The sequence below is a fragment of the Gouania willdenowi genome, unplaced genomic scaffold (assembly GCF_900634775.1).
Source record: "Gouania willdenowi unplaced genomic scaffold, fGouWil2.1 scaffold_55_arrow_ctg1, whole genome shotgun sequence".
Classification (NCBI taxonomy): domain Eukaryota; kingdom Metazoa; phylum Chordata; class Actinopteri; order Blenniiformes; family Gobiesocidae; genus Gouania; species Gouania willdenowi.
In genome coordinates this window covers 235,082-253,047 of record NW_021145219.1, presented here as the reverse complement: position 1 = coordinate 253,047, position 17,966 = coordinate 235,082, and the positions used below count along the sequence as shown (strand labels likewise).

General features: G+C 39.1%; 1 protein-coding gene across 1 annotated transcript; it reads left to right on the top strand.

The window, feature by feature from the left end:
• The first annotated feature begins 15,838 nt into the window (after nucleotides 1-15,838).
• Nucleotides 15,839-16,846, top strand: LOC114460620 (homeodomain-interacting protein kinase 1-like). The gene is made up of 4 exons (XM_028442520.1): nucleotides 15,839-15,889; nucleotides 16,040-16,221; nucleotides 16,560-16,683; nucleotides 16,829-16,846. The coding sequence occupies exons 1-4, from the start codon at nucleotides 15,854-15,856 to the stop codon at nucleotides 16,844-16,846; spliced, it is 360 nt and encodes a 119-aa protein (XP_028298321.1). The 5' UTR covers nucleotides 15,839-15,853.
• The last annotated feature ends 1,120 nt before the right edge of the window (nucleotides 16,847-17,966 follow it).

Sequence of the window (17,966 nt, the reverse complement as noted above, 5' to 3'; positions counted from 1 at the left end):
TCATTTAAATATTCATTTTCTGTTCTGCAAGTTAAATACCACAATTGTTCTTCAGAGCTGTCAAAGATGAATAAAATCAGAACCTGTTCCATTCTCAGTGGTGAAAGTAATGCCTCATCAGCTGAAGAGCCACAGGAGGTCAAAAATACACCTTCTCGTATACAGACTTTTAAAAACTTCCTTATGGTGGCTTTATTAATAATGAATACATATTAAGTTTTATTGTCAAAATGTATATAAAAACACATCTGCTTCAAAGACAATTACATAAGCAGCATCACAACCACAACACACCCACTTTTTATTCAACTTATTTATAGATTATATTTTAAAGATATCAGGTATTTTATTTTCAAGATATAAAATGATACAAAATGAAATACAATAGCTTAAATTACAGACCCTTTAAAAAAAAAAAAAAAAAATAGAATATCATGGAAAAGTTGTTTCATTTCCATAATTCCATTCAAAAAGTTAAACTTTCATAGATTATAGATTATTTGTTTATATTTACATAATTTGGGCTTCCAGGTCATAAAACCCATGAAAACAAGAATTCAAAAAATTAGAACACTGTGAAGAAATCATCATTTACTTCTCAGTTTTTGCAGAAGAAAAGAGGAGAAGAAGGACTAGACTGTTGACCAGTGGTCCAAGGTCCTCTTTTCCGATGAAAGTAAAGTGTGCCTTTCATTCGGGAAGACGGGTGAGGAACAGAACCCAAGCTGCTTGAGGTCCAGTGTGAAATATCCACAGTCAGTCATGATTTGGGGTGCTCTGTTCTGTTCCTCACGTTTCTCTTGTTTCACGCAGCTTTTCATCACAGCTGCTCATCATATACTGTATGTGCAGTTCCAACACACAGCTTAGTTTCTTTTGGAAACAACAGCTGTGTCCGCTAGTTCTGCATGCTGAGTCGGCCCAGGAACGCATACAGGAAGCAGGTAAAGAGGTGATTTTTAATCCTCTCCTAACATACAACCTGGATAGTGCACTTTAGTCACTGAAGGAGTGGATAGACACTGCTGCTTAGTGCCGAGAGCAACATAGAAACAAAGCAACGTGAATGCAAGCGTGTCATATCCTGTCCTAAATGGCGGCACTCCATAGTTTAATGCCCGACGGTATAAAATCGTAATAAAAAGTCCTTTTATTTTAAATAAAAAGGTGCACATATTTTGTTTATTGATAATACACACATTTTTGGTTATATACATTTACACTACAGATACCCTTTAAATGGAACTGTCTTAGAAAAACCTTGCGTAAAAGACTAGTCGATAAGGAGCCATCAGTGTAGTTGACAATGAAAATGGTCGGTTAGCAACAGCCTTCGTGATAATGCAGTTGTAGTAAATGTGATCCAAATGGTACCTGACAGGGAAACCCTATCTAAAGCCTGGGAATGGATCATGCAGTTTGCTGAATAAATATCGGGGGAAGGGAAGTCCAACGTGTCCAAACACTCCCATTTTATCACCCATCTCCTGCAAGTCCTATTTACATTTCTATGAATCTTTCATTACAGCTCGTAGATTTGTTCTTAGTGATTTTGTAACTCTGAAATGTTCTTTAATCAGTTCTTTATCCTGTCCAGCCTATCTTTAGAAGATAGAATTTTCTATGAATCAATGATAAATCCTAAAGTTCTTCTTTAATCTCTTTTGATTTCTTCTGACATGAAGTTTGAATCACTGTGTAAATGTAATGATATGAAATGTCCAGTGAAGCTTTGTTCATTTGAATAAAGACCTGTTATTGTCTGTGCTGTGGATTTCTTTCAACAGAGAAACACGTTAGAGAGAGGAAGAGTTTTTCATTGGATTCAGAAAGCTGCATATTATCATCTGTCACTGATATTCCTCAGATTCCTTCCAGAGTCACTGGGTGTGTTTCCAGAAGTCTGTCATATGCTGCTTGAAAGTCCATCTTGACATTTGTTGGACCGACAGACTTGACAGCATTAGGGGCAGAAACACAGACACCCAGACTGTAGCCCTCCTCTGGAGACCCAGCACTGCATAAACATAAAAAATCTTCTAAGATGAGCGTTCAGTGTGCCTACATAATAATGATGGGAGGTTTAATTATGGGGACAAATTGTATATTGTATAGAGGAATATAAAACCCTGAGTCCCCAGTGAGGATAAGTAACAAATTACATGTAACAGCGTTACATAATCAGACTACAAATTATGAGTAACTGTAATCTATTACAGTTACAGTTTGTATAGTTGGTAATTACACAATGCTACTTTTCAGTTTCGCTGGTTTATTCACTACCAGCATGGCAACGCGATGCTTTTCCCAGAAGCTCCAATGTAAATATGAAAAAACCTATTTGGTGACTCAATCTAATGATGTCATAAAACAAGCAGTGGGAGAAAGATGTGGAACTGGATGAAGAGCTGGATCCAGAACCAGTGAGAAAGTGTTTGTTGCTCGATGCTCTGCAGCACAAAGCATGTATGTATGAGATGACAACGACTGTAAATGCTTTCTGCTGAAGAGTGACAAAGTTTGTTTAATGAGCTTCTGCCCTGAAATATCAGGAAAGTCTGTCACACAGTTAGTATGCTAACGTTAGCTTCTCTTCTTGGGTAATGATGTCAAAGAATAGCTGATATATGGAAAAATAAGATCCTACTCAGAACAGAGTGTTTTTATGCCCCCATACAGACACTTTTTAAATGTATGTCTGTGATGATTTTGGACGTTATTTCTGGAGCAGCAGTTACTCGTTTATCTCCTGAAGTGAGCGCTAGTCATGGTAACTTTGTGGTTAGGTGTTTATAATTTAGCATTTGTATTAATTCCAAATATTAACTGTAGGTAACCCCGTAATATTTGGAATTAATTCAAATGCTATATCATAAACGCCAATATAATGTATGTATCAATGTGTGTAGTTAGCAAAAATTCTGTGTGATGTCAAAATGTACTAAAATGCTTTTCTCTTCTTGATGTTGGTACAGTATTTGTATGTTTGTAATAATAACTGAATATTGGGGTAGGCACCTATAGGCTTTCTTGCTTCAGCCTATTCCTTTTGAGCTTTCATTTTTGATGATGTATCTTGTTTTTTGTAAAAAAAAATAAAACTTGATTGTAAATTGCTCGAATAAACTAAACTGAACTTACCCATTATTCACCGTTAAGGTGGTCACATGTACATGGTGGAAGTTTATCATGTAAATACTTTTACAGTTGAACTTAAAAGTACATTACCTTATCATTTCATATTAACATAGCCTAACATAACATACATGTTGACTGTCAGTCATCCCTCGGGGGCCCAGCACAGCAGACATAAGCTTGAAATCCACTTTTTACAGCATTGTTCTGTGAACTTTTTACATTTCTCACATACATGAACTGCTGCAATCCAAAATGGAGCTTGAAATGTTCAGCACCCTCTTGTAACTTAAAGGATGACTACCTGTCAACATTGAGCTGCTCGGCAAAACTGTATTTAATGACTAAATGTGTATCATAAAGAACACTTAAAGGTGCAGTTGGTAACTTGGAGGAGAGAGACTTAGCATTAAATTTGAACAAGTTCAACTTTCAGATCCCTCCCCCTCCCTCTCCGCTGCTTTCCTGCCCTGCCTCAAAGGTCCCTCCCATGGAGGAGGCTGGCGTGAATATTGCTAAATGGTCAGTAAACCAAACAACAAAACCCATAAGACTGTCGGGTCATTCATGAAGATATCGTCTGCTACTTTCTAAAACAACACCAACCAGTATTGTTAGCATTAGTATCGGAAAGTTTTGAGTCCTTCCAGAACATGGAGTTCCCTCCACCTCTGAAAAGCCTCTACGATGTTGACTCGACTTGACCCGGGCTCTGTCTAATTCTTTCTTTTAAGCTTTTCTTTCTTCTTGCTTCCTCTTTTTACTCGTCGTCTTTGCCGTGTAAGCTGTTGATGCTAACGCTAAGCAATGCTTAATGTGTGTTTGTTGTTTATATATACATGTTTTCTGTTCTTTTGTGTTCTTGTGGAAAGTGAAGAGTTCACCTATAGTCATAATATATGAAAACAGCTAAATAACAGATTGTTGCACTCTTAAAAACTATTTTCATTTTTTCTCAGTTCAAAAAGGATCTTCAGCTCTGGCTTAGAGAGGAAGCCACATTCTAAACAAGAATCGTTTCTCTGGAAACTGTTTCTGCCTCTAATCTCAGTCCCACACTGGATCACTTTCACACATTGGTCAGTTCCACCATGTGCTACACACACAAAGAAGGAAAACTAAACTATGTAAAGTGAGAGGTGTTGGAGTTGGGGAGGGGGGCTTCTCCACCTCAACACACACACACAGGGGTGTAACACCACATTTTCGGCCTTGGGTACAAACCATGTTGTTGGGCCCCTACTGTAAGTTATGTGCACTTTTTTTCCCACCTGGAAACTATACTAGTATTCTTGCATCATTATATAAGCTTTCTTTTACCTTCACAAAAACCAATTGACTCCATATTCATTTCTTGTGTTTAAAATGTGTTTATTATCTGGTTAATTAAAGTTAAACATAGAATGATTAGAATCATGAGGACAATCTCATGAGACTTGGGGCCAGCAACATTTCATCTTCAAAATCATTCTTTAAAATAATTGTATTTTTATTTAAGAATTGACGTGTAAAAGTAATGTTGCAGCATTTAAATGCACAAGAGTGCACAAAGTTAAAGCTGCAGTATGTACGTTTTTTTTTTGGTGTTAATTGGTCAAAAATCCATAATCATCTTCCAGCACAAGTGTAATCCAAAGTGTTCTGAATGGACAGTGAATCTCTTCCCCTGGCTCTGTAAATGAAGTTTATAAATCCAGGAGTGTGATGCTGGACTTCAGCCAATCAGAGATCTTTCCACAAACACAGTGCTCTATGAGTTGTTTTGGGCGTTACTATTGGCTGCTTGAGCTGCTCATCAAAGGTGTATGTGCTTTCACAATCTCAGAGTAGGGAAAGTGCAATGGCAGATCTATGGCAAGTCTCTAACACAGCTTTTGGCACAGCGGTTACTAGAGAAAACAGTTGCAAAGAGTTCCACAGTGTGCGTGTCCACGCAAGTGCTCACAAGAAGACTGGTAAGTTTCTTTCAGAAGGGGAGGGGGAGTGAGCAGTGTCTCGTGATTCTACATACTGCAGCTTTATTTCAATGAAAATAATATATTGCCTAAACAAAATGTGTGTTTTAAAGCTCACCTTTGAAGAATTGAGTGAGCAGTTGCTTTCCCTCATTTCACCTTCTCTCCCTCTCATTTCTTTCCTTGTGTTTTTGACCTTGTTTTTCTTTCTAGAGGAAAGACATGGTTTCCTGCTGCTTTCTATCTGCCTCTCCTTGTCACATCCACTGTTGAGACTACCTGTCACAGCGTTGCAGCAGAAGCACGTGGGTCATACCAGTTTTAAAGGAGGTGGTAGCTAGGGCTCTGATGCAGCATGAATAATTATTTTTAGTGCAAAACTGTGCTTAACAACCATCTTATTTTCAATCAGGGCCGTTCCCACCCCCCCCCCCCCCCCCCCCCCCCCCCCCCCACTCCTTGAGCCCTAGGTACTCAGCAGTGCCCTTTAACCCCCCAGTCCAATACAGTCACACCCATGCACACACACACTTTGCTTTGCATCATCACATCTGTACTACACTCAGTCCTTTTTCATAAAACAAATATTAGTAACAGTTGAGAAAATAATGGTGACTCAGCTACAGTTACTCAGAAAGAAACCGTAAGTAAATCAGGGTGAACACTGCTGGGTTGAACCTGCTCTGACTGGGATGTCTGAGAGATGAACATGAGTTGGAGACAAAGTGGGAGAACTGAGAAATTTGGTAGAAGCAGCAGGAGCTCAGACGTAACAATGTAGCAAAGAAGAGAAAAATCACATCAACAATTTAGAAAAAAGGTTCTTTACTGAATTTTAATGATTCACATCATATCATGGATCAGGACTCTTTCTTTAGTCATTCACTCACATATTCATATTTCAGTAAACAAATATTGCTTTGCCAGTATCTTCCATAAAAATTACATGAAAATAACCGAGTGTGAAACCACTGGCAATTAATCCTATTCATTATGACTGTGACTGGGGAGGGAAAAAAGACGGGACAAATATTTTCTCCTTTAGATGAAACATTCAAACAAACATCTATTTTCAGGCTAATTTGTGTGTAACAAAATTTGTTGTATTGTGTTAAATCACTTTGGAATGAAGGTGTTACTTTTGTAACATAATGGATAGAATGGATTGTAATCAGAGGGTCATTGGTTTTAATCTAACTTGGTCAATTACAATGGGATGTTGATCAAGTCTCTTAAAGGTGCAGTCTGCAACTCTTATAAATGTGACTTTTTGTCATATTTGCTAAAGCTGTTAATATGTAAGGACAGCTTTACATCAAACTAGTAGTTAGTGTGAAAAAAACAGACCCATTGAGTCCCCGCCCCCTTCTGCTCCTGCAGCCTTTGGCAGATTGCCAGAATGCACTGTGACTGAGCAAAAAGAACCAATCAGAGCCAGGATTGTGTTTGATGGGCTGTCTGACAGCTGTTGCTCACAGGCCCAGCCCCTTTCCTGAAGCTAGAGTGCCGTCTTTTTTTCAATGTATGGTCTGGAGGAGTAGACGATGGAATTGGTGACTTTTCTGCTTGAAAGGTAATTACTGCTGCTTGATTTACATTATGTTTGATTTGTTGATTCATGTACGCGCAGCAGCAAGTGACACTGAGTTGTTGCTGCTGCTGAGGTGTGTGCACATTGAGAGAAAAGCACTACAGTAATACGCTTTTAACAGAGCAAATTATATTACTGTGATGTTGCTGATGGACTAATGTTTGCTTGTTAGCTCCTCTGAGGGAGGGACTTTGGAAAGTTTGGAGGCAGGTGTCACGGCAAATTTGAGGTTGACCTCGTTTGGTGACATGAATTATGCTCTGTGTTGAATGATGATGTCCAGTCAAAACTTGATGATTTTATAAAAAAAAAGATTTATTATAAAACTAAATGAAAAGGAGTACAAAAAAAAAGAGTCCCATCCCGTGGGAAGGAAGGCAGCCAGGTACTAAGCAGCATGGTCCAAAAGTTCTTGTCCCTGGCTCATGATATACTGGACTGACCAACAGTTTCACAGTTTAAGCTTTATATACAGATATGAGAAAAAGTCCCAACCCTGAAGGGAGGAGAAGGTGGGGGTCAGATGCCCAAGGGATGGAGGATGATGAAGACATGTATGGAATGCCTGCACCACTGGTATCTGTCCTTGATAGTGTGTGTGCGTTGTACACATGAACACACATTTGATGATATGATGATGAATATAATATTTGCCATAACATTCCCCACTTTTGGTCGCCATCAACGACCAAATCAAGAAACAAATTTATTATATTTTACCTTTGCTGTCTGTCAGGGTTAACCATTAGCATCGTTATTGTCACATATTGGATATATTCTTCTTTTGTGAGGCACAGACATATCAAGAAAAATGTGGAAATAAACCTTAAAAACTTCATCATTATTATCAATGGCATGAATCATCAAAAATCAACCTCTATTACCATCTAGATAAGCAAAAATCATCATTTACATCAAGGACATCACTCGTGTTCATTGACTGAGTTCAGTGGCCCCGTTGGTAACTGGGGTCATCAATAGCCAGAAGAACAGTGGAGCCATGGTTAGAATCACCGCACTTGATTGGTGGCATCATGAGTAAAGAACCTTGAGTGTTTTCCGCAATCACAGCAGAAGGGCTTATGACTGTATCATCTTGCAGTTAGGTGTGAGGTTGTCCACCCTCCACCTAGCTCTAAGCCTTCCATGGGTGTGGCTTATAAACAAAGCAAAGGAAGAACAAAATCCCACATCGGCGGGGTCCTCAGGGCTTGATCTAGGCAATCAGCTCATGTGATCCCACAAGGCAAAGGAACGCTCCTTTGTGCACCGCACTGAGCTTAGAGGGTGTAGTGGCCTTGTCGGTTCCCCCTTCGTTGGTCAGCTTCTGTCTCAGCATCAGCTGGTGTCGGCAATCTCTGCTTGGGTCCATGTCGCCCGCTCCGCGACCTTCACTGCCGTGTGGGTCGTCAGCTGAACGCAGAAAGGGTCGGTCCACCTTCGGTCGGTCCACCTCAGGTCGGCGTGGTAGATGATCACGAAGTCATTAGGCCAAATATCGTGTAGATGATCGGTTGTTGTCTGAGGAAGGGTAGTCTCCACACACCTGGCAACCTCTCTTGGGATCGGTTGGTACCTGAACAGAAGAAAAGAGGGGAAAACCAAAACCAAAACAAAACAAAATAAAATAAATACAAAAATAAAAAGATAGAAATAAAATAAAATAAAATAAAACAAAATAAAATAAAATAAAACTAGTTTAAAAAGAAGGGGTGTTAGGGTTAGTTAACTAACTAAATGAATAGTTAGTATGGCTCTGCCGCTCAGTTATAGCTTCCAGGAAGGCAGAGACAGGTCAGAGGTCAGGATCTGAGAGCTTTTCAGATCCTAAGGTGCTGCTGCACAATCACACAATGGTTAGGAGTGGGTTAGTGAGCTTTTAGCCATGCTAGCTCAATGTTATCTGTAGTCCATTCACACGTAAGTGGGAAAATATGAGGCTGAAAGAAAAGCAGGAAGTATTAATTCAATTCTCCTTTCCTGGAGGAAGGAGAAGCGTATATCTTCATCTGTCTGTTTGATTCCCATTATTAGTGTTTTACTCCCTGTAGTCTTCACTACAGTTTATTGGATTAGGTTAGGGTTGGGGTTTTAATCTATTTTGATATCGGTACAGAGGTGAACTCAGTACATGGCACGGGGGTGTTTCGGAAAATTTGGTTGCCTGTCTATCCTATGGTCAGGACCTCACAGGCTGTTCGTGGAGGTGCCTGAACAGAAATCAAAATAAATAATTACCAGCCGTCCTAGATGCCTGAACAAAAATATCCGGAGCCCGAAGAAAAATATAGGGAACTTATAATATTAAAAAGCAAAGAACTTCAACCATTTGAGCCTTTTCCATGGCAGTCTTTTTACTGCGTCAAAACACAGAACAGCTGAAGAAGGAGAGAACCTCCAGATTAAATCAATACAGTGCTCCTGGTTGTCTGTCTATCAACACAGAGCAAATATACTGTATATATATATATATATATATTGAAAAAAGGCATTTTTACCTTATTAGTCCGAATTGGTGTTTGAAGATCAACCGATGATTCGTGGTCCAGTCTCTGTCCAGGAGGCAGACCACCGCGGGGCAGACTCGGAGTCCCTTGCCAAAACCTGGCTTTGGGTTTTAAGCGTGTCCGCTCTTCGGTACCGGTCCGTGGCAGAAGCCCCCCAGAGCAGAAGATGGGTCCTGTTCGTGATCGCCAATTTGTCACGGCAAATTTGCGGTTGACCTCGTTTGGTGACATGAATTATGCTCTGTGTTGAATGATGATGTCCAGTCAAAGCTTGATGATTTTATGAAAAAAAAAGATTTATTATAAAACTAAATGAAAAGGAGTGCAAAAAAAAAAGAGTCCTGCACCACTGGTATCTGTCCTTGATAGTGTGTGCGTGTATATCTGCATGTGAGTTTGAGGTTGGCCTTGAAGGTTCAGGCCGGGGTTCTTATCTGTGTGTTAACATGACTCAGCTGTTCAAAAGTGCAAAGAGTAATGCAGTCATCATGTATTAACACATGACAAATTGTACACATGAACACATATTTGATGATATGATGATGAATATAATAAATGCCATAACACAGTGCAAGAGAGCAGCGGGGAAGGAGGGGGAGAGAGGGATCTGAGAGTTGCGGACTGCACCTTTAACCCTAACTGCTCGTGTTGTACGTCACTTTGGATAAAAGCGTCTAATCAATGACATTGTAATGTGTCATTTCTAAATGTGTTTAGGCCTGCAGAGAAGGCTTTCCTTGCCCTATTGTTCCACTACTAGAGGTGTAAGGATACACTCAATCAATAAATCGATTCAAATCCCGATTTAAAAAAAAAAGATGTACTTAACTCCTTTCAGGCTGAATACATAGAGATCATATTTTGGAGAAAAAAAACAGATTAGTCAAAATACAGATTCTTATTCTTTTATCTAAATTGTCAAGAATTTTTCTTATAACCTTTTTTCCATCCATTTTTTTTTTCTTACAAACCATTTAAACTGTTTGAACACATGAACCAAGATAAACTGACCCGGCCCGTCAAGTTTGGGCTCAATTTTGATCATTGTACCATGGGCTCAGGCCGGGTTCGGACGTTGCACGGTAAATCAGGTCATGTGTTCTGATTAGCGCAAAAAAAACCCAAAAAAAACCCACAAATAAACGCTGACTCGCCTTGGATCATTTTACATGTGCGTGCACAGATGTGAATAGTGATTGGTTAATGGTCCCATATCATGCATTTTTCATCCATCTCCATTATTTTCCCAAACTCGCCTGTTTTCCAGAGTTTTAGCCCTCTGAAAAGTGACTTACTGACCAACGGGCTGTTTGCTGCCTGCTTATGCATATTCATGAGTAGGCGTGTCTATATACTGACTTGACTTGCCTGCATGACTCGCTCTGAGGCAGATCATTGATTGCCAAAGCGTATTTCTCTTGCTATCAACACACTGTTGTTATTATTTTTTACCAAAAAACTGCACATTACAGTAAAACACATGGATATTTTAGCGGCTAATTCTAGTGACGTCACTAGAATTATGAACCGCCCCCTCCAGGAAGTGTTAATAAGTGTTGCTAATTTTGTTTATCACCGTTGCATTGGGTCACAAACACATCAGATTAGGTCAAAGGCAATACGTTGTTTGCTCCCTGGGTGCCTACACTGCAGTGTTCACCGTGGAGGCTTGGCAGACACTTCCTGGAGGGGGCGGTTCATAATTCTAGTGACGTCACTAGAATTTGAACCACTTGTTTTCAGAAGTGGGCAAAGAAGCAGCTCAGAGAGCAGGATTATTGAGGATTTCTCAAAGATGCAGAAAGGAATCCCAAAAATACTTTGGGGGTGTTTTTGATAAGGAACTAACATTGTAACAAGGTTAGCTCAAAAAAGTCAATTTGCATGATAAAGGACCTTTAAACAAATTCAGGATTAAAGAGACATCGACTTCATACTGTGCTGTATCTATATATATATTTTTAGCCGAGTTAATATATATAGATCCTTCGCATCCCTATCCACTACACTTCCTGTTTATCACTGGCAGAAACACTATCTTTTTCCTGCTGTTGGACGCAACTTTCAAACTCATGTTTTGATTCAACTACAACTTACTAGAACATTTTATTCAGGGTTAAGTTGATAAATCTCATTGACATTCATTTGCAATTGTTTCCAGCAGTTTCTCACACAATCGTGGCGTGCATTCAATGAGGAAATCTGGTTGCCACGGACACAGAAAATTGTATCATGGAATTTTTGTGACAGTTGACCAACACTGTGGGACGAGGCTGTTCACTAACTCACTAAACATGAAATGCATCACTTCAGTGGGTAAGGATAGTAAATAGTAAACAAACACATATGAAATAAACACAGTTACAACTGACCCCAGATATTAGGATGGACAATGATGAATGTCCTGATCTGTACAAAGGAAGCACAAATGAAAATGATTCCATCTTAATACATTGTTTTAGTTTATTCCAGTTTTGGTGGCAACTCTCGAGCAGTGGTTCTCAAACTTGTTTGCCTCAAGTACCCCCTTTCTCCTATTTCCAAAGCCAAGTACCCATTTTGTCCAACTACAACATTTTGCTCAGAATACTATGAAAAAACAATTGTTTAGTGCCTCCTGAATAGATTTATTTTGAATAGTTTTTATCATTTCCGGTCATCTCCTTCCTGGTGTGGGACCAATACTGACTCTTGTATTTTTAGTACATGTTCTGATCAAGATCATTTCCATCATCAATATTATAAGAAATTATTTATAAGAAAATCCCATATTTTTTTTATTTATTTCAATTGTTAATTTCTTTCTCTCTCTCTCAAGTACCCCCCTGTAGTGCCATGGCGTACCCCTAGGGGTACACGTACCCCCATTATAGAAACACTACTCTAGTCTAGGAGATATGTTAGAGCATTTTTTAGGTTGCCAAACTAATATTACATCCCATTTTAAACACATTTAGCAGCTATGTTTACACTTAATTAAACACCTCCTGGTTTAAAAGTAAGAAAAGGGTGGAAATATCAACCCTTTAAAGATCACTTAAAACAAGTAGGTAAATGTACTTTTTTGGTCAGATCCAAACAGATGATACAACAACGGGTACTATGGATGGAGCTATCAACAGGAAGGCACTTGAAGGTTTGATTCTACTATTGCTGTCATCAGCTCCTGGGATGCAATATTTGAATATAAACCAACCTTTATGTTTGTTTAAATGTTTTAATAGTACATGTAAATATGTGACTGTTTTTGTGGTGTTTTCATTTGTTAATTAAAAAAAAAAGACAAAAAGGAAAAACCACCACAAGACGATATACATAAAAACAGATCAAAACACAATACACAACATTGTGTTATGGCAATTATAATATTCATCATCATATCATCAAATGTGTGTTCAGGTGTACAATTTGTCATGTTTTAATACACGATGACTGCATTACTCTTCGCACTTTTGAACAGCTGAGTCATGTTAGATTAAACAGTACAGATCGTATTGTATCCACAGTGCAACACAGAGTCTCTGCTGAAGGCCAAACTCAAACTCACATGCAGATATACAAGCACACACACTATCAAGGACAGATAAGAGTGGCGCCCAACCTTCCTCATAATATACACATCATCATCCTCAAACGTTTCCACTGTTGGGCATCTGACCCCCTCCTTCTCCTCACCTCAGGGTAGAACTTTTTCTGTTATCTGTATAAAAGCTTAAGCTGTGAAACTGTAAGTTAGTGGGTTGGCTTTTTGCTCTGCCAGGAGCCTTTTGACCATCCTTGTTGGGGCCTGCCTTTCATTCTTACAGGATGGAAGCTTCTTTTTTACTCCTTTTTTAATTGAATTTTATAATAAATCTTTTTTATATAAAATCATCAATGCTCCGACTGGACTCCATCATTCAACCAGAGCAATAAATCATGTCTCCAAATGAGGTCAACCGCAAATTTGCCGTGACAAATTGGCAATCACGAACAGGATCCATCTTCTACTCTGGGGGGCTTCTGCCGTGGACCGGTACCGGAGAGTGGACGCACTTAAAACCCCAAAACCAGTTTTTTATGGCATGGTGGTCTGCCCCTCGGACAGCGACTGGACCACGAACCATCGGTTGATCCTCGAACACCAATTTGGACTATTAAGGTAAAGCTGCCTTTTTATATGTACATAAATTTACATATATATATATATATATATATATTCGCTCTGTGTTGATAGACAGGCAACCAGTCAAGCACTGTATTGATTTTCATCATTCTGGAGGTTCTCTCCTCCTTCAGCTGTTCTGTGTTTTGACGCAGTGAAAAGACTGCCATGGAAAAGGCTCAAATGGTTGAAGTTCTTTGCTTTTTAATAATATAAGTTCCCTATATTTTTCTTCGGGCTCCGGATATTTTTGTTCAGGCATCTAGGACGGCTGGTCATTATTTACTTTGGTTTTGTTCAGGCACCTCCACAGACAGCCTGTGAGGTCCTGACCATAGGATAGACAGGCAACCAAAGTTTCCAAAACACCCCGGTGCCATGTACCGAGTTCACCTCTGTACCGATATAAAAATAGATTAAAACCCCAACCCTAACCTAATCCAATAAACTGTAGTGAAGACTACAGGGAGTAATACACTAATAATGGGAATCAAACAGATGAAGAATCCAATAAACAAATAATATATGCATGCGCATATACAATCTTGGTATGATATGAACTCAGATCATGAAACCGGCAAGCTATCAGTGAGTTTTACTTTTTTTTAATCTTTGTTTTTATTTTGTTTAAACGTGTGAATGGAATCAGATTTCTCCCTTTGGTTGTTTGGCTTTAATGCTTTCATTTTGGACGTTTCTCTCTCAGCTGAACGTACGGACGTACACACCCCCACACACACAGAGAGAGAGAGAGGTACACACACACTGTTGGACTCTATCCAGGCTTAGATTCCCAAAACTAACAACGTTGTGGTTTCTCAGCTTTCCCTCTGCCTACAGAATAGTGCGAAGCCATTGCAACACAGATACTATTTTTTTTTTTTATTTTAAATTTTATCTGATTTCATGTTTGATATATCTGGGGTCCACTCTAAAATGCCTATGAGCAACACACACTCAAACACACACACAGATGAATACAGTATTTCATTTTATTTTATTTTAATATTACTGTTATCATCATTATCATCCATCCATCCATCCATTTTCATACCCGCCTATTCCCGTTTAACAGGGTCGCGGGGGTCTGCCGGTGCCAATCTCCGGCTCTCATAGGGCGCTGGGCGGGGGTACACCCTGGACAGGGCGCCAGTCCATCACAGGGCAATCATCATTATCATTTTTTTAAATTATTTTATTGTTAGTTTCTGTTGGCTTTGCGGTTGTCCCTGAAGAAACGACATCTTCAATGAAAACTCTTAATGAATGAAATCACCTCCAACTCTTATGCTAATGAAATGTCAACATCATACAAAGGACCAAGCATCAGAAGGAAATCGACTATCAAAGGACTCAACTCCCATTCAGCAAAGCAATGCTGAAATAACTCGCTCAGTCCCAAGTCAACTCTTCATCGTCTATGAATGGGCCGCATGCCAATGCTGGGATTAACACATCCTGCCCCAACATCAAAGACTGAGAACCTGTGGGCGTCGGAGTTGGTTGGACACTCCCCCACCAGTGAGTTGCGGGTTAAACGCCACGATTACTGCCTGAATGATGGGCAGCAACTGCAGACTGATCACACGTCTGCTGGAATATCTTCACCAAAAAAGACACTGTTTCAAAAGCCACGAGGATACCAAGCCATAAGAAGTCCACCACAGCCTCTGGTGGTAGTGCTATATCACTTTAGCCTTGAACTTTGGCATGGGGGGGGACAACTAGCAAATAGCCAACAAGCTTCTCCTTCGATAGGACAATACTAACCCCTCTATCTTCTGACTGTACGCTAGATTATTTTGTTTTCATTTATTCTCTCACACGCTTTGAGAAGGTGTGCTCTAAGCAGACAGACCAGACATACAGTCACACACCCACATTCATAACTATGAGCTGAAACACAGGACCACCAGAACTTCACACAGAACCCTTCTGTTTGCCACATGAGACCATGTGTGCCCATCGTTTATCTTTGCTTTTATTCATTATGTTGCTCATTTATTTACACTGCTTTTGCCTTTATGAGAAAAGAACCAACAAAAAGGGAGGAAAATAATTACTAATGGGTGTGTTTTTGTTTGCTTTTCTTTCCTTTTATTTTCTTGTTGAGGGGAGGCCCCCCACAATGCAAGATAAGGTTACATCCGTTGAAGAAAGAGCCCTCTGTTGCCTCAGCTTTTGGAGCTGAAGTTTTAATTTTTTTATTCTTTTATTGGCCATGATTTTTTTTGAGCTCACACGTTTTTTCTTCTTTGTTATTTCTGAACGATTCTTCTTTTACTCTTTTGTTTTTACTCAATTTCAGGAAAATTGAGACAGAGATTGAGGACTGCAGCCTCAACCAAATTTACATTTTGACATTTTTTGACCGATACCCTCGTAAACAATCTGTACCTTACTCTGTTGAAGCTGCTTGCGACAGACAGCCTAGTTCAACATTCATCGTTTTCATTTTGCGCGCCTCCTCCTTACCGCGTCGGACTGTCTTGCCGGCCCAAAAACTAAACTGGGTTCTTCAATGTATGTGAACCAAATCCGCCCCATTGCCAAGCAGGTATGATCCTTTCTTATTGTTTGACTAAAATCCTATCTATGATGATGCTTGTTAATCAATAAATAAAGCTTTGAGTTAAAAGCTGATCTTAAACAGCTCCATAAGAGGAACTCCATTATAATTCTGTCTTTTCTCATCGTGTCCCTGCAGATGTTGGTAGCACTACAGAGACTCCAATCTCTGGGGATCACCCACAATGACATCAAGCCTGACAATGTGATGCTGGTAAACACTGAGGAGGATACATTACAAGTCAAGCTCATTGACTTTGGACAGGCTCATCCATCCTCCTCCACCACGCACGGGAAATGGCTTCAGCCCATGGGCTACAGGTATGAGTGTGTCAGCCTGAATGACTTCTGTGGTTTTGTAACAAACCTGTGTCATTATGAGGGGTGTAACGATTCAAATACGCTATTGGTTCATTCAGAACGATTTGATCAGAAATGATTCAGTGACTTAAAATCGATTCAGGAACTTTTTAGCCAAAAATAATAATTCAACCACTGTGACTGAAATAAATCCCTGAATAATGGACGGTACAGGTGAGGTTTTATAGATTTCTAATCGATCAAATAGATGAATCGATACACCCTTAGTCATTATAGTGTTGGTACTTAGTGCTAAGCAACAGATTTCTAAAGCGTATTTCGTTCATTTTGCTTCACAGGGCCCCAGAGGTGTGTCTTGGCCTTCCGTTCACAGAGGCCATTGACATGTGGGGACTGGGCTATATGCTGGCCAACCTGTACCTGAATACCAACCTCTTCCCCGTCAGCTGTGAATATCTCATGGTAGGTCATCTTTTTTTATCCACCATCCCTCCATCCATTTAATGACCCACGTGCTTTTTCTAAGGGTTGCAGCTGTTTTATACACGTTGATATAAAGTCTTGAAGAACTGCCCCTAATGTGTGTAATTGTGTGTTATTTCTGCAGATGAAAGCCATGGTTTAGTATCTTGGTATGCCGTCAGAAGAATAACTTGAACTTGATTTAATATTATTCACATTATAAACCTTTGGAAAAATACAGAGACACTCAACATGCTGATCATGATCATTGAAGTTATCACATTATGCAAGTTTCTTACAAATAAAGTGTGAGCAAAGACAAATGTATCTTGTTAAAACCAAATGGTGGCTTGTCAGGGTTTACAACATCACTGATCTCTATTATACCATTGGTGAAAAAGCCAAAGCCTTCGGCCACCATCTTGGTATAGTAAACAACTGCCAGGTGATCAACAGCTGATTCAGATTTGAACATATTTTCTCAAATTGAATAGAAAACAATACATTGAAATAAAAATACTGTAACACATTATAATAATAGAAACAACGTTTTTGGTGGCACGTCTTGTGTATATATAATTAAAATAGTATAATAGATTCAAATTCTAAAAAAACACTCTCTGTATACTTATATTGACCTGAATATTAAACACGTCTACTTCAGTGATAACGTCCTTTTCAGTTTAATGAGCAGACTATTATTATTATTATTATTATTATTATTATTATTATTATAACTACTACATTAAGTTTAATTAGTAATAAAAGGTACCTAGAGCATATGACGAGATAGAAAGTAGACTTATAATAATGGTAATTTCCATTTTATATGTACATTGTTCGTAAAATACATTTATTTTCTTGATAGTTTAATGGTGTTTATAAAAACACATTTGTGTAATAATGACCCACTTAATTCCTGTGACTGCTAGAGTGTTTTATTAACAAAATAATGCATTCTGATTTAACTTTAATAAACACATTCCACAACAACCATCAATAAATTACTAAAATAATAGTCTTACAGCCCCATAATGATGCAGTTGAGCGACACATGTTGTTGGCATGATCCAGGATGTTTTCAGTGTACCAATATGGCGGCGGGTGGCTACACTGCTGTATGATGGAGATCAGTGTTTCATTGACTCTTTTGTTCATTGTTGTATTGCTGCGGGGTTATCCAGCTGATGAATGTTTTGAAAGCCAACTTAAGTTTTGTTTCATTGAATTCAAGAAGTATTAAAGACAACCTAAAAAGAAAAGCCATTTTATTGCACTGCAAA

Bases quoted from the DNA above. Each gene is read 5' to 3' on its own strand.
- LOC114460620 (XM_028442520.1), top strand. From the start codon at position 15,854: ATGTATGTGAACCAAATCCGCCCCATTGCCAAGCAG. The intron at 15,890-16,039 runs GTATGATCCTTT...GTGTCCCTGCAG, and splicing joins TCCGCCCCATTGCCAAGCAG to ATGTTGGTAGCACTACAGAG. The intron at 16,222-16,559 runs GTATGAGTGTGT...TTTGCTTCACAG, and splicing joins CTTCAGCCCATGGGCTACAG to GGCCCCAGAGGTGTGTCTTG.